This window comes from Natator depressus, chromosome 5 (assembly GCF_965152275.1).
Source record: "Natator depressus isolate rNatDep1 chromosome 5, rNatDep2.hap1, whole genome shotgun sequence".
In the NCBI taxonomy this organism is placed as follows: Eukaryota; Metazoa; Chordata; order Testudines; family Cheloniidae; genus Natator; species Natator depressus.
Genome location: NC_134238.1, coordinates 10,603,249 through 10,619,117, shown reverse-complemented (window position 1 = coordinate 10,619,117; position 15,869 = coordinate 10,603,249). Strand labels below are relative to the sequence as shown.

Below are 15,869 nucleotides of genomic sequence, written 5' to 3'. Positions count from 1 at the left end.
TCTAAATTGACAGGCAGATCGAGCTTTTACCTAGACCCGAAGGCAGGTCGGGAAAAGAGAACAACTATGTTCCTGCACTTCCAAGGGGGAAGGGGCAGTGGACACAGACATTTAGTGATTCCGATCCATTATGTGCATGGTATCAAATATAGTGAAAACACATCCCTGAAATTGGAGCTGGGTCTTTTGACCCTAAGACTTTGCATCGTCTACTGCATCATTGCAACCTGGATATCAAATTAATAAACAATACTTAATGAAACATAACAGGGCTGTGGATTAAACAAGGGCATGTTTGGCTGTAGGAATTAGCATCTCTGTCTGTGACAGGCTGAGAATGTGAGCTAATCTCCTGCAGCAGAACAGCTAAAATAATTGATGAGTGTGTGCTGAATCCCCAGGAGCGGTTGGGTGGAGGGGTGGGGGGGAAGGTGCTGATTTCAGCCCTGTAGCGTCAGGATTGCGTCAATTTGGGTTTCAACCACGTCTTCAGTCTCGGAGTCGAGCTACTCAGAAGAGCCAAAACAGGAAGGGGGTTGCAAATCACTGTGAAGAGGGAAGGTCTAAAAGCTCCCTCCCCTCCCCCCTCACAGCCTCCTCCTCCTCCTCCGAAACCTTCCCGATCTTTCATGTTTGTGTTTTCATCACGCTGGAAAAGAGGGCTCCGCTGGTTTTGTGCAAGCTAAGAGCTGGGCTAAGGAGAGGAAGTGCTTTTCAGTACCTCGGACAGAGCACGCAGCAAAAATGGCTCCGATTTCAGCGAACAGAGACGAATTTGGTAAGCAAGTTCCCTCTCAAACTTATAATGTCAGGCAATTTCCACCCTGAAGCCCGAGAGCTGGCTGGGCGTTTGTATGAACGTTCCATTTCATGGTCTTGGGCGCGCTGTAACTAAGGGTATGCATGTAATCTCGTCTGACCTGTCTCCTCAGCTTCCTTATTTCTCTTTCAGAGGAATCCTTTGAGCACTCGCATCTTTTTTTGTTTGTTTGTTTTATGTCTTTGAAGTTGTGTAATTTTCTTTTTTTGTTGTTGTTTTTGCAGTCCAGGCACTGGCAAGCATTAAGCCTTTTTTGTGTATCACTGATGCCTTGATTATTTCCTCTATCTCGAGGAAAGATAGTATCGCCCAGAGTTGCCTTGTTCAAGTATATTCCATGTTAAAGATCAAATCCTTGCTCAAAATACTCTTGGAATAGCTTTCACCCGTCTTCTTAAAGAGGGGGGCATATAAAATGTTATTCACAGATACATATGCTCTTTTAATTGATGTTGCTAGGTGAGTGAATGTGTGATATCCCCGCTTATTTTAAATGAACATCTTACTCCTTGGACGAATCTAGGTGCCGTGGATACTAGTATAAAAGGATACTAATACTAATAGAAAGTTTTAAATTCAACATTTTTTCTGTTGAATATAGGATTAACTTTATTACAGAAAGGGATTTGCAGAAACATTCACATAAATAGGTGTGTATATCTATGTATCTTTACTTAGAGTTTATAAAAGAAAATGTTTCTGAACTATCCTTTACAAAATATTAACTCTAGTAAGAGAGTAAATCTGAAATCACTCCCTTGATTTAAGTAGAGTGAATCCAGATGTACATCTGTGTTACTGAGATCAGAATCTGCTCTAGTATTAATAAACAGCATTTCAAAGAAATCTGGCTGTTCTGAATGGCTGGACAATTTGACTTGCCATGGAAAATAGCAACAAACACAGGTTGTTATCTAATTGAAGTAAATGTATAGCAATGATATTTACCATTTCATCTCCCCCACCCCCGCCCCGGACCCATCACCTGGGTTTTTCTAACTACATTTGTGACATCTTGCTCACCTGATGACTGATTTAATTAAGATAATTAATTTTAAGTACCAATTTTGTCTTATCAATGCTACCAGAAGCTGTAGATGTAACATTATTATTCACACTTTTATAAAGTCTGTCTAAATGTGATTTAATGAAAAGTGCTACAAAAATGCAAACCTGTTTAAGCTGTGCTAATAATGATGATACCCTACCTCGTTCTCTCCTATTGCATCTTACACATTTTCCATTTCTGAACCTTGAGGAATTGTCTAAACTCAGTGCCACATGCTTAACTTTAAAAAAAATGAATTCACTTATTGATCATATATATCATTTTATTGAGTTCTTACATTTAACTATAATGAATGATACAGAATAAGAGTAGAAGGGAAAATGACTCAACTCTTGGAAGAAATGTAGAGCCAGGCCTAACCCTTTAGCTTCTGGAAGTTTCTCTCCTAATGTCTCTTTATAGAGCTATTTTTTCAGTCACTACAAAAAAAAAAATAGAGATGTGACAGTAAGTGAAAATTAGTTCCATGTGCCTAGCTTTTAACTATACATAACAGACTCATTCCTATATGACATTTGTACTCTTTCTCAACCAGAAAGTTCTGCTAATCATGTGTTAAAGAACCAGCACTCTTACATAAAGACCATAATTACCCTTATTCATACAAAATGTCATCACATTAATATTTTATTAGTTCCTCACTCTCACACTGATGTGGATTTAGCTCTGACTGGTATATTGTGGGATGTTAAAACTTGTTACTTATAGGGCAAATTGGATTTCCAGTTAGTTGTGCTGATGTGGCCCTTCATTGCATGCTTATGAAATACTAATGATATAAATCTATATGCAACCACTTTATCCACATTCCAAGTGAGATTGTAGCACTTGCACTGTTTTCCCCTTTGAAATGTAATTTTCAAATGCATGATGCATATGAACACAGGAGAGGAATCTAGCTCTAATGTTTTTTGTCATAATATACAATCTAATGAAATATTGTAAAATAAACAAGAACCCTCCTTCTATTGCTTTTAAATTCTCCGTGACATTGGTTAATAGTCAGATGGGTTCAATACTTAATGGATAGCAACACAGTGGGTTTTCTTGTTTTTAGAGTTGAACATGAATGCATAATGTTCAGGTAACAGGAAAAAGCCTTTATATATATAATTATTGTTTCAAGGACTCACTCCTGCAAGAAGGTGAGTACCTCCTAAGAAAGTGAATACCATCCCCTTCTATTAAACTCAGCATCTTCATGAGATACCTCTAATCCCTTATGAGATCAGAACACACAACATTTACCTCATTCAATACACAGAGCAGTCCAGGAAGCAATATAAAATGAAGATGGCATATATAAGTAATGAATATTTCAGATTATGTTTAAGCAACAAAATCCCGGAGACTCAATGCAGAAGCTGCAGGAGTGAGACGAAAATGCTTTTGCCTCATGGGTTCATACCAATTTATTTGTTCTAAGTGAACCTAGAAACTGCCCATAGAGAGGAGCCATTTCAGAATAATTATTAATGATATTATTTTGTCTGACTGTTTTCCTCCCAATCACTCTGTTGTTAACAAGAAATGAACAATAAATTAAAATAATTGGCTACACCGTATATGGAAAAGTACTTACATGAAGAGTCCCTCTTGCTGTGTGGCTATACATTTATACCTGCAGGTGGCGTGAAATATACACAGATCCTTTGCAATGGGTATAATGAAAAAGCATTTCAGTCTGCCTAGGTTGCTGCTAGTGCCATCTCTTTTGAGTGTATTTTCTAATATATCACATTATTATCTCAAGCACTGCTGTTTATATATTTGTTACTATTAATTTGATTTGCAGATGAAATTCCTACAGTGGTTGGGATCTTTAGTGCTTTTGGCCTTGTCTTCACAGTCTCCCTCTTTGCTTGGATCTGCTGCCAGCGTAAATCTTCCAAATCCAACAAGACCCCTCCCTACAAATTTGTCCATGTGCTGAAGGGGGTTGACATTTATCCCGAGAACCTTAACAGTAAGAAGAAATTTGGAGCAGATGACAAAAGTGAAGCAAAAAGCAAATCAGCGATGCCAAAGAATTCTCTCCACCTTGACCTGGAAAAGAGAGATTTGAACGGCAACTTCCCCAAAACAACCCCCAAAATCCAGAGCTCTCCAGATCTTGAGAATTTGACTCCAAAGCACTTTGCAGAAAGAGAGAAAGATTCAATATCCCCCGAGAGCTTAAAGTCCAACACTTCACTATCTTCTGAAGAGAAACAAGACAAGCTAGGGACTCTCTTTTTCTCCTTAGAGTACAACTTTGAGAAGAAGGCATTTGTGGTGAACATCAAAGAAGCACGTGGATTGCCAGCAATGGATGAACAGTCAATGACTTCTGATCCCTACATCAAAATGACAATTTTACCCGAGAAGAAGCATAAGGTGAAAACCAGAGTGCTGAGAAAAACCTTAGATCCAGCTTTCGATGAAACCTTCACATTTTATGGGATCCCCTATAGCCAAGTCCAAGATTTAATCCTTCACTTTATGATCTTGAGCTTTGACAGGTTTTCCAGAGATGACGTCATTGGAGAAGTCCTCATTCCACTTGAAGGAATTGAATTGTTTGATGGAAGGATGCTAATGAACAGGGAGATCATCAAAAGAAATGTTAGGGTAATCTATTTTAAATATCTTTAAAAAGTAATGTGCTTTTATTATTTATTATTATGTTATTATTTTACTAGTATCTTAGAAAACTAGGGAAAGAGTTCAACAGAACAAACATTAAGAAGCTTTACATGATGACATTATGGGGAGACAAGCATAGAAGTGCATTCAATGATCAGTGCAGTGAGCTTGTTATAAGAAATTGCTAATGGATCAAATCCTATTTTCTTATGCAATTGGTCCAATTTACTTCAATTGGACCACTTATGTTAGGTCAGCAGACTCTGACCCAAATTAATCAGGCTGGCAAGAACAGAATGCACAGCTTCTTTTCCCCGTTCTGTATCGAAGATGGGCAATTATGACTTGACTCTAAGCTCATTGAAGTCAATGGGAATTTTTCAGTTGACGGCCATGAGCTTTGGATCAAGCCCTTAAAGATCAAAAATATTTTATTTGAAACCAGTCACAAAATCATATTGTTGACTACATTGTTTGATTTAAAATATATTATTTGACCTTTGTATTATTATCCTGTATTGTAAGTATTGTAACATAGGCTGCAGCTCTACTAATAAAAGGAAGGCTATATGGGCAAAATCCTGGCCCCACTGAAATCTGTCAAAACTCCTGTTGGCTTCTGTGGGGCCAGAATTCACCCTCTATTTCTTATCCAGGTTCAGAATGAAAACATATTTCAAAACCATCACAGCTGAATTGTACCCACCAGCCCTTTCTGAGGATTGGCATGTGTATTGACGTTAATGTAATTGTTTTCAAAAGATCAAGCATTACATCAAATTGAATTAACGTCTGCCAGCCAATATTCCGATCAGCAATATCATTGTTTGATAGTTCTAATCCTGCAGCACAACAGCTCTGTACTCATCTCATTGATACTGTACATACCAGAGAGGTTCAGGCTTTTAGGTCCCTGTTTCTTTTCTTTGCTTTACTTGAAGTGAATCCATTGTTCTTGCAAATTCAAATTAAATAATTATACAGCGGAACCCTGATTTCCTGTTCCTCCCATTTAAATAATAGTCCTCCAGAGCGTATTAGGGACAACATTTCAATAAAATGTTGAGTCTATATTTGTCAAAAGATTTCATTGCAGATTTTGATGAAGTACATGTGTTTGATAAACGTTTTCTATCTTAGCCCTGCTTCTACTCTTTTCTTTTCACTGAGATTTATTTCCTATGATGTAGGTGTTTCAAAATCAGTTTAAATCTTTATCTTACTATAGACCAAGTGAACTAATAGGTCTCTTCCATGACAATCTATGCTTTCACCTTGTTTTTCTAATCAGTTTACTAACAAGCCATTAACAAAGTTTTGTAACCAGAATACACTGGATCAAGTCTGGTAACATAAAGCAGCATAGCACTATGATCATAAATAATACTAATAATTCTACTCCTAATAATAATAAATAATAATAAATAGCTCCTTTAGAGCTACTCCAAGGTGCTCCGACATCTGGTCTCATATGACATTTTCAAAAAGTGTACTAGTGACTCCAATTCATAGCCAAGTTATTGGCCAAGATATTTGTCCATAAAGGTTCTCTTTTCATTTCCTCAGAAGTCATCTGGGCGTGGAGAATTACTGATCTCTCTCTGTTACCAGTCTACAACAAACACTCTAACCGTGGTTGTTTTAAAAGCCAGGCACCTACCCAAAGCTGACGTTTCAGGATTATCAGGTAATGTCTTTATTTATGACTGTGGAATAAGCAGAAGTGTTAAAACCATACTGAGCCTGGGTGTTTACAGATTAAAGATAGCGCCTCTGCTATCACCCATGTATTCATGGGCTGTATGATCTGCAATTCACTCTTACTTTATTCACAGAGAGAAGTAATACTTTACATTCCAAGTCACAAATATTATGAGCTTGTTCCTATATAGTATGTGCCCAGAAATTAAGTGGCCTAGCAGTTAATATGGAAGAAGTCCTCTTCCCAATGAAGTCAATGAGTTTTGCCCTTTTCTTCTGTAGGACTCCTCTGACATCAGCAGGATATTTTGTTGGGAAATACTGCAGAATTATAGTTTTATTGTAAATAAGTAATTTACAGGGGTTTATTTCTGAGACAGCCCCTCAGCTGGTGTAATTCAACATAGCTCCAGGGAAGTCACATTAGCCCTCAATATGGCTCATTACATGGTATTTGCAATGTAAAATAAGTCACTTATAACACGATATTTGTGCATTGTAATGCAGTATCCTTGGGATGCACTAAGGAAAAGCAGGTTTTGCAATCTATTTTCATGGCTCTATTATGCTACTGTTTCTTTTTATGGAACGTTCATTGAAGCCAATGGTAGATACACACAGACACAGACAGACACTATAGTATATGTATTCAATATATTTGAAGAGAGTCATAAGTAAGGGCATATCCAACCACTGGGCCCCCTGTCATGGTTTAATTTCACAATAAAATGCAATGGGCTGTTCTTCTGAGCATAAAATAAAATCCTCTTCAACCCTCAACACAACTCCTCCTGAATGCCCAAGGGAAAAGATGTGTCAGCCTACTAAGTACACTTCCAGGCCCATCGTTCAAAGCTGAAGATGCTTCAGAAAGGGATCTTTGCCTTTAGCACCTCTTCTGATCTCTGTTGTGTCAACATGGGCCAGGGAGAAAGGAGGTCTCTCAGGTAATCAGATGCCAATCATGACAAATAGACTCCTGCGATTCCCTGTATGGGAGCACCCCTCTCACTTTTACCACTCACCTTTACCTTCTCAGCAAGATAGGAAGTGATTCACTCAGGAGACTCTATAAACCACTTATATGATGCCCCAGCATCTCAACAAAACCTCCTGGTCAGTGGTATAAAAGGCTGCTGATAGATATGGGAGAAGCAAACTGGACACTTTAGATGTGTCTATGGTTGGGAGATGTTAACCAGCAATGTTTATTTGGCCGGAGATCAAGAGCACTATATGGCACTTTGATGGGTATTGATTTTGATATACAGAATGCTGGGGTGTTTGTGCTTCAAAAGGCCAGTTAATTATTTAAATATTTGAGGTTTATTCCCAAAGTATTGGCTAACTATGAAAGTTTAGTATGAAAGTGGAAATACATTTTAACACACGTTGTCACTGTCATACTGCACTTGAATATGTGCAATACAATCTTTGTTTCTTTATTTCTGCAAAATATACCATCAGGCCAAATGGACAAGTAACTTTGTCATCATCCAGCTCTTCCAATTTGATGTCCTCAGCCCAACAACTCTAAATGGGATTTGTGTTTAGTTCTGATCAATGGTAGAACTCTCAATGAATTCAATGGAAGAAGAGTCAAGCGAAACTTGAAAGCTGTTTAAAAAACACGTTAGGTCAATTAACAGGACTAATAAAATATGGACCAAATTTAACCTTTTGAATTGGCTACTTCATGCTGCTGCAATGATGCAACACAGTCATCAACTTGCTTAAGCTTGGGTGTATATAGCCTACCAACAAATCCAGCTCCGCATCTGGAGTTGCTGGTTCAAAATAACCAAATTAAATTGTACGGGGTCAAGTTAATCAAGTCCATTAAAATCACTGGAGTACACTGGAGTTACAAAAAAATGGAAGGTTTCAGAGTAACAGCCGTGTTAGTCTGTATTCGCAAAAAGAAAAAGAGTACTTGTGGCACCTTAGAGACTAACCAATTTATTTGAGCATAAGCTTTCGTGCATCCGATGAAGTGAGCTATAGCTCACAAAAGCTTATGCTCAAATAAATTGGTTAGTCTCTAAGGTGCCACAAGTACTCCTTTTCTTTTTGAAAAAAATGGAATACATTTTGTCCTTTCAACCATTCCTTAAAGATTTTTTTTCTCCTATGTATTTGCTTGCACAATTCTCATTAAGATGTGGCTTATTCTATACAAATAAGTGTGAATAACTAATTGATATTAAACATAAATATAGAGTTTTGCATTTCTGCCAATAGGCAAATGGAATTTTTTCCTTCATGCTGTAATAATGAACCAGATCTAACATTTATCAGTTATGCTTCAGTTGTTCGAGATTCATAGTTTAATTAAAAAATAAAAGACAACAAAGCTTGCAGTTGTCACTTAGGGTAAAGTTTTACAATTGGGACCTTTTTTCAACATCTATTTGTTTGTGGCAACACCTCATCATATAGTCATTTATGTTGGTAGAATATATTTTACCATTTACATGATCCATGAATTGCTGTCGGACAACAGTCAATAGTCTTGTGGGGTTTTTTTGCTTGTCATTGCAGATCCTTATGTCAAAGTGAACCTTTACCATGCTAAGAAGAGAATCTCTAAAAAGAAAACCCATGTGAAGAAATGCACCCCCAATGCAGTATTCAATGAATTGTTTGTCTTTGACATTCCTTGTGAGGGCCTTGAAGATATCAGCATTGAATTTTTGGTTTTGGATTCAGATAGAGGGTCCAGGAATGAGATTATTGGCCGGTTAACCCTGGGAGCTTCAGCGGAAGGAACAAGTGGAGAGCACTGGAAGGAAATTTGTGAATATCCTAGGAGACAAATTGCCAAGTGGCATATGCTGTGTGATGGTTAGCAGCCTAGAAATGGGTTGGAACTTAACAAATATTTCCATAGTCAAGGAGCAATTTTCTTTCTGTATGATGCATAATTACAGGCTTGTAACAACAAGACATTTTTTTGTTAAAACTGGAGTGAACTATCAGAACAGAAGATAACTAAATTTTCACATTAAACAAAGGTCTTTCTAATTCATAGAAACTTGACATAATTTCATATGATATTCATATTCTGCTGGAGTTTACATAGTAATAGACTTGTGAAGCAGTGCAAACTTCAATAAGAGCAGTCTATCTGTTATGAATAAATCACTGGAAACTGTAGATTACTACTCCATGCAGAAATGATAACCTCATTAATATATATTGCTAGATCTAGGGACAGACTTTTTTTTTAAGTCTAAAAATTGGGAATGCGTGAGAGGCAGGAAGAGTATTTTATTTGGTTTACCATTGTATCAGAAATCTTCTCTTATAGAAATTCAACCAATTTTCATAAGTTTAGGGTACTTATACTTTGATCAACCAAAATACAAGACATTTTCAACAACTTGCTTTGCATATCACATCCAGTGCAAATAGTTGTTATGTGTGTGAAATATTGTATAGTCTTTTACGTTTGGGTTTTTTTTTTATTATTATTATTATTATTATTATTATTATTACAATGGATGAAATAAGTATGTTTTAAAGTAGCAAATGAATTAAAACTAATAGTTTTATAAAAAGGGCTCGGGTATAGGTGTGCACATGTTACAATACAGTTAGGATTTGTGTTTTAAGTATGGCCTGCAATTCCTTCCCTCACCTGCCCCACACCCAGGTCACACATTGAGCATTTCTAATGAAGGTAAAACATTTTTACCAAGGTAATGAAATGTGAAGTATATTACAATGAATGGTCTTTCACTTGTTATATTTTAAAAACGTTGGAAATATCTGAAATAAACTTGTCTCCATGTTTTTTTTTTCTATTTGCTTCACTCAAAAAAACTCCCAAAACCCAAAATAACCCGCCCCCCACAAATTGTATTGTATGGCAGAAATCAAAGCCCCAATCCCATTAAAACATACATGTGTGTTTAACTTTATGCACTGTGAGTAGTCCCAATGAAATCAATAAGACTACTTACAGAGTATAAAATGAAACAGATATGTATAGGATTGAGGCCCAAACTAGTATTGTAACACATGCTAAATCATCTTAGATGAACAATTTTAAAGTAGCACTTCATTTCAATCATTTTCATGTGTCCATGGCTGATTGTATTAAAAAAAATGGGAAAGGGGAGGGAAGTAACATGATTTCACTGTAGCATGCCACATGTATGTACCAAGTGATTTAAACTGTGATCACAATGCCAGATTGGGGGAATAAGTGTAACACAAAGTACACAAGTATATAAATAAAACATTTGAACCCTGTGAATCTTATTTATGTTTACACTGGGTACACTGATTTCTTATACAGTGTTGTCTGCAAATATTTGTCCCATGTTCCTTTTGAATGACAAGCTTTGTAAAGAAGAATATTTTTAAAGAAGTGTTAGTGGTGGAAATAAGGATTAAAAAATTCAGGGTCAGTTTCTGATATCCTTGCTCAGACTGAGTACCTCCTTCCTTCACAAGTAATCCCACTGAAATGAATGAGACTGCTTATGAATTAAGGTATTACTCAGTGTGAAGAACAGTGGCAGAATAGGGCCGATGATGAAAACATTTTAACAATTCGTATTGTATTAGACTGTCAGTGAAGGCCAAATCCTTGAAGTCTATTGGAGTTTTGCTGGCTTCACTGGGACCATAATTTGGCCATAAAATGACAAGTGGAGGAGGCTGGAATGTTAAATATGCAAGAAAGAAAGAAAAATACTACTGGAAGAATTCTGTTTAGGTTCTTTCAGGTTTTGTGTCAGTACTTTATCCAGCTTTGAGAATGTGTTTGATATCTCAATGTTTATAAAGTTCTATAAAAATGCATTTTCAAAACAACATGCTTTTTATGACAACACTTAGTGTAAAAAAAATTCATATAGTTTGTACAAAAGAATAGAAACTTTTTGTTTGTTTAGACATGGATTATCTACTTCAGGGCTAACGTTTGCTAACCTTATACAAACAGGGCCTGAGCCAACGTCCACTGAGTCAAAAGAAAAAATTCCATTGACTTAGTGGTCTTTGGATCAAGACCATACAGTAGTATCTTAATCATAAATAGTCCCATCAATGGGACTGTTTATGGAGTAAGTAACTACTCAGTATAATTAAGGGTGATAGAATCTAGCCCAAAGATAGTAGTATTATAGAGCCAGACTGCAATATCCTTACTAATGTCAAAAAAGAATGTTACACAAGTAATTCCACTGAAGTCAATGGGGTGTTATGTAATATAAGGTACACTAAAACAAGGGTAAAGTTATTACAGTCTGGCTCACAGGTGGTGCATCATCTCTGTTAAAGTGATCAAATGATGAGATTTAGCATAAGTTCCTAGTGGATACAAAGCCTTTCATTCAGTAAAATAAATAAATTAAGTTTGTTTTGTTTTTTGTTAAAAAAATCAGCCATGGGTTGTGGCCATTTTTCATTTTTCCATCCAATGTGATGTTGTCAGGAGGGTGTCTTAAAGTTTCTATACCAGCCTAAGGGTTAATATTTCTACCAGATAAATGACAGCTGTTGCAGGGGAGGGAAAATGGGGAGGTGGGATGCAAATATCTTTTTATTACACTGGAAAAATTGTAAATAGGATTTTTGTTTTTAATTTGAAGCAATGATTAGCTTGGAAAGTTGAGTAAAAATGACTTGTGACCCATTCGTAAACCAGACATGGCAGGAGTAAAAGTGGTCCTGCCCTGAAATGAGAAATTTTGCCATTTTATAAAGTATTCAATTCTCAATGTGAATATCTTGAACTCTGTTAAGGATACTGTACTGTATTAAACATGTAAAATAATGTTTGTCTATGTAGCTTACAAAAAAATCTGAATGGGAGGTTATCCATGTCTGAAGATCTGTTGTAACTAAATAACTGATTTCTTATGCTGTTGTAACTTGATAGGAGTTATTTGGGAGGAAGCATGGTGTATGAGGTTTTGTAAGTTTTTTGTGCCAGCTCTGTATGTTGTGCCATGTATGTAAGACAAGAATAAACTGCTGCTTTCATTCATCCCATCCCAACGCAAATATTCTACCACTGTATGTTTTCAATAGACTCAATTGTTTTGTTCTTGGTCTTTGTTTTTACACCTTCACCAGATAACCAATATTCCCTCTCCCAAGTCACTATCCCCAAAATAGCACTGGGGTAGATTTGTTTTACAAAAGGCTTTTTTTATATACCATACTCTTCCCAGCTAGATCCTTATTCCATGCTGTTCATCCACAATATCTTGCCTCCACATTTGTTTTTAAAGGGGGATTATGCATTTGGTGTTAGATTCTGAGCTGGACTCCACACCAAGTAATAAGAGCCGGGTTAGCCACCTATGTGGACTACCAGGACTTTGGGTCTACAGGTGCAGAAGTAAACAGGGATGCATACCCTTTACTCCTTATCCAGAGAAGGTGAAAAGGGAGTAGCAGGGAATAAGTGGAATCTTGCTCTATTCTCCCTACTAACTTGCCAGAAGTAAATGATTATCCTTTAGAAGGAAACTGTGACTCAGAAGTACATCTCTGAGTCACAATGTCTGCCAGGGATATTCTGAGATGGAACCTATTGTGCTGATTAAACTTTCCCTTTCCATTTAGCCACAGAAAGGATACAGTTCAAGCAGAGTCAGTGCTAAAGCAAGATTCCCTGCACTACTGGCGAATGTGTATTAACTGTACCTTGGAAGGAGTTCTGCTGGGAGATGAGAGAGTAGTTGAGTTTTTATGCCCATCCACTCCTCTCTCTCTTTCTCTCTCTCTTGTTCACTTGCTTTATTAATAGTGCCAACCTGTCAGATGAAAACAGCTCTCAATCATTAGTGATTTGAGCTAGGTTCAAAATAGTAATCAAGTGATTAAAGGTCTTCAGTCCATTACCAATCAACACAGCATCTACTCCCTCATTTCTCAAAACCTTAAAAAGTCTTACTTGCTCTTGGTGGAGAATGCATCCTTGGTTTTATTCCAGCTGCTCAAATAATCACATGTTATGGAAGACATTGCTACAGTTTGTTTATAATTTTCCTTTTTTTGTTTACTATACAAGGAAGGGCACTCCTAGGACTTGTCTACATATAAAAATTAATCCGATTAAGGTAGGGTGCAAATTTAAAGTAGATTAACTGTTCTTGATTAATTCCATGTGTGGATGCTCTTATTCCAGAATAAGAGTGCTTTATTCCAAATGAACCTAATCCATTTCCAAAGTGAATTAAACTAATTAAGAATCAGACACACTTATTCATCCCAACGTTAATAGAATGGCTTCTGCAGTTCTGTTGTTTTCTAGCCAGCCAAGCATTTCTAGCCAGCCAAGATTTAATGTAGTCCTGAAGACAATCACAGATATTGCCATCTATTTTCTCTGACAGATGCTGTAAATATTTTCACATGATTCTGAAAACACAATTGGTTTTAAGGAAACAAATAAGAAGTATTTCACAGATATCAATAGCATTATTGATTCCTTTACTGTGATGCCCTCCAAATGAGATTGCCTCTAGGATGGTGTGAATGAAACTTCCAAGGCAGACGTTAATGAATGGACAGAGGAGCCTGTATAAGTCTGCATTTAAAGTATGTGTGTGTAGGGCAGATATGCAGTATTTTACACTCAATTTTCCCTTCAGATGTACAGGACAAAATTTAACAGCTAGGATAGTAGCTATGAACTATTTTTTTATTAATTATTATTATTTTGCCCCAATCTCCAGGGCAGTAGTGCTGCTTTGGGGGCCACACTTTTCTCTAATAAATTCCTTAGAATTGTACAGTTCAATGGATATACACGGAGAAGAAAAGAAATGTGAAGCAGGAAATCCATGCATGACAAGAGATAGTTATTCCAGGCTAAAATCAAGAGGTGATATTAAGTGATGGTGAAAGTTATAGAGTAGTAAATCAGCATGGGGTGAGTCTGTGTCACTATAATGTTCTGGGGGGGTGGGGGAGGGTGAAAATGTGAAGCTGCAGCAAGAGAAGCCGTCAACAGGACTATGTAAAATGAAATAAGTTAAAGCTGCTCCTGCTGTTATACACCCCCTATTGCCTCCTTTTCTTGCTGTACCATGACCCCTACTGACTCCTCAGTGAGTGCATTAAACACACCCTCACATCGACTTATGCTGATTTACGGCAACTGATAGTGATTTACTCTGACATGAGACTCACTCTATGTCGCCTCTGAATTTGGCCCTACATCTACTTTGAATCAACTCTAAAGGTCTACACAAGTCCCCAAGGTATTATGTCCTGTCTCTTTTAATAGGTACCAAAATATCACTGGCTTCTGTTCCTGACATGCCAGTCTCCTTGTAGGACAGAGACTGGCAGTCAAACCTTTTGGTTCCTACATCCTAAAGCTGCTCCTCTTTGCTGGATTGTGGTTGCTTTTCTGCTACTTTCTCAAGCCATTTATCCAATGCATTACAATCTGCAAGTGAAAGGAGAGGTGGGGAAGGAATGTAACTTAATGTGCTTAATGTTAAAGCCAACTCCCTTCTCACAGTCAGTGTTACAGGGTTGAACTCAATGCACAACTGGTCCTTAGATGATCAGTGGAAACTTCCAGATCTCAAAACTAGGGCAGATCTGAAATGTCACAAACAAAAGTTCACCCATCTCTGATTAAAACTGTAAAAATGCAACTAAGCCAAAAACAAACTTCTGCCAGGTCTCAGAGTCTGGCAGCTTTCAGTGGCCAAATGACAATCCCTTGAATAATCTTATCAAAGTACTCTTTACTGAGAGGAAACAGAATTTTGCCCACCCAAAGTCACAGAGAGTGAAGAGTTCTGATGGAAACTTTTCGTGTTCCGATTCATTTGCAATAAAAAACCGTGTCATTTAAAGGCCAGACTCCTAGGCCTCTCCCATCCCAGGAGAACCTGTTTGCCTTCCATGCAGATGTACTTCACAATGCATTGTAACAGAGGCAGATCTTTGAGTGAGTACTCTTAGCATAATTATAATGAATTCCAGAAAATGTAACTACTACTGTGACAGACTGGACCCCTGTATTCTTCCCTGGTATACTATTGTAATAATCTTTGTACAAAGTGGGCTTTGTGAGGTATCATTTGAACACTCATAATTTGCTGGTCATTATTGTCCTGATAAAATATGAGTGTCAACATTGTATGTAAAGTTATAAGATTGCACTATATGGCGTTAATCATGTTCCAAGTCTGGGAAGTAGCCAAGCCATTTCCACAGGGACAAAGGGCAAGCTGACACCTCAGACAGGTGTAAACAAGGGCAATGCATTTCTAAGTGGCTATTCATTGGCAGGAAAAGGGTCATGGGTGAAAAATCTACATGTCAGAAAAGAAACAGCATGGAGTTCCCATTCACACAGTCTGCCGGTTGCCATGCTCCCAGTTGGAGACGCTTCTCAAAGAAGGGAGAGGACTATAAAAAGAAAGCGGAGCCCCTCCTCTCTCTCTCTGTCTGTCCATTGATTCACTGCACAAGAAAGAACAAAAGAAGCAGCCATTACACAGAAGAAGGGATCCTAGTAAGACTGAAAAACTTAGCTTTGAATTTATCATAGTTTTTTAAGTTAGGCATTAGTTGAGTTTTATCCTTATTTTTCTAGTAACCCTTTCTGGCTTTTAAGTTTTATTACTTGTATTCTCTTAAAATCTAGCTCTTTGTAGTTAATGAACT

The 15,869-nt window shown here is 37.2% G+C and overlaps 1 protein-coding gene across 2 annotated transcripts; it reads left to right on the top strand.

Annotated features, from left to right (window-relative positions):
• Window positions 1-500: 500 nt before the first annotated feature.
• On the top strand, window positions 501-9,464 carry SYT4 (synaptotagmin 4). Of its 2 annotated transcripts, none has more exons than XM_074952306.1 (4): window positions 501-778; window positions 3,739-4,499; window positions 6,081-6,201; window positions 8,757-9,464. In XM_074952306.1, the coding sequence occupies exons 1-4, from the start codon at window positions 745-747 to the stop codon at window positions 9,062-9,064; spliced, it is 1,224 nt and encodes a 407-aa protein (XP_074808407.1). In that variant the 5' UTR covers window positions 501-744; the 3' UTR covers window positions 9,065-9,464. The 2 variants fall into 2 exon arrangements, with proteins under 2 accessions (XP_074808407.1, XP_074808406.1); XM_074952305.1 differs by having other exon boundaries at window positions 502-778; window positions 3,685-4,499.
• Window positions 9,465-15,869: the final 6,405 nt, after the last annotated feature.

Excerpts from the sequence above, each read along its gene's own strand:
- SYT4 (XM_074952305.1), top strand. The coding sequence starts at position 745 with ATGGCTCCGATTTCAGCGAACAGAGACGAATTTG. Across the intron at positions 779-3,684 it reads AGCGAACAGAGACGAATTTG|ATGAAATTCCTACAGTGGTT; the intron begins GTAAGCAAGTTC and ends TTTGATTTGCAG. Across the intron at positions 6,202-8,756 it reads TGACGTTTCAGGATTATCAG|ATCCTTATGTCAAAGTGAAC; the intron begins GTAATGTCTTTA and ends TTGTCATTGCAG.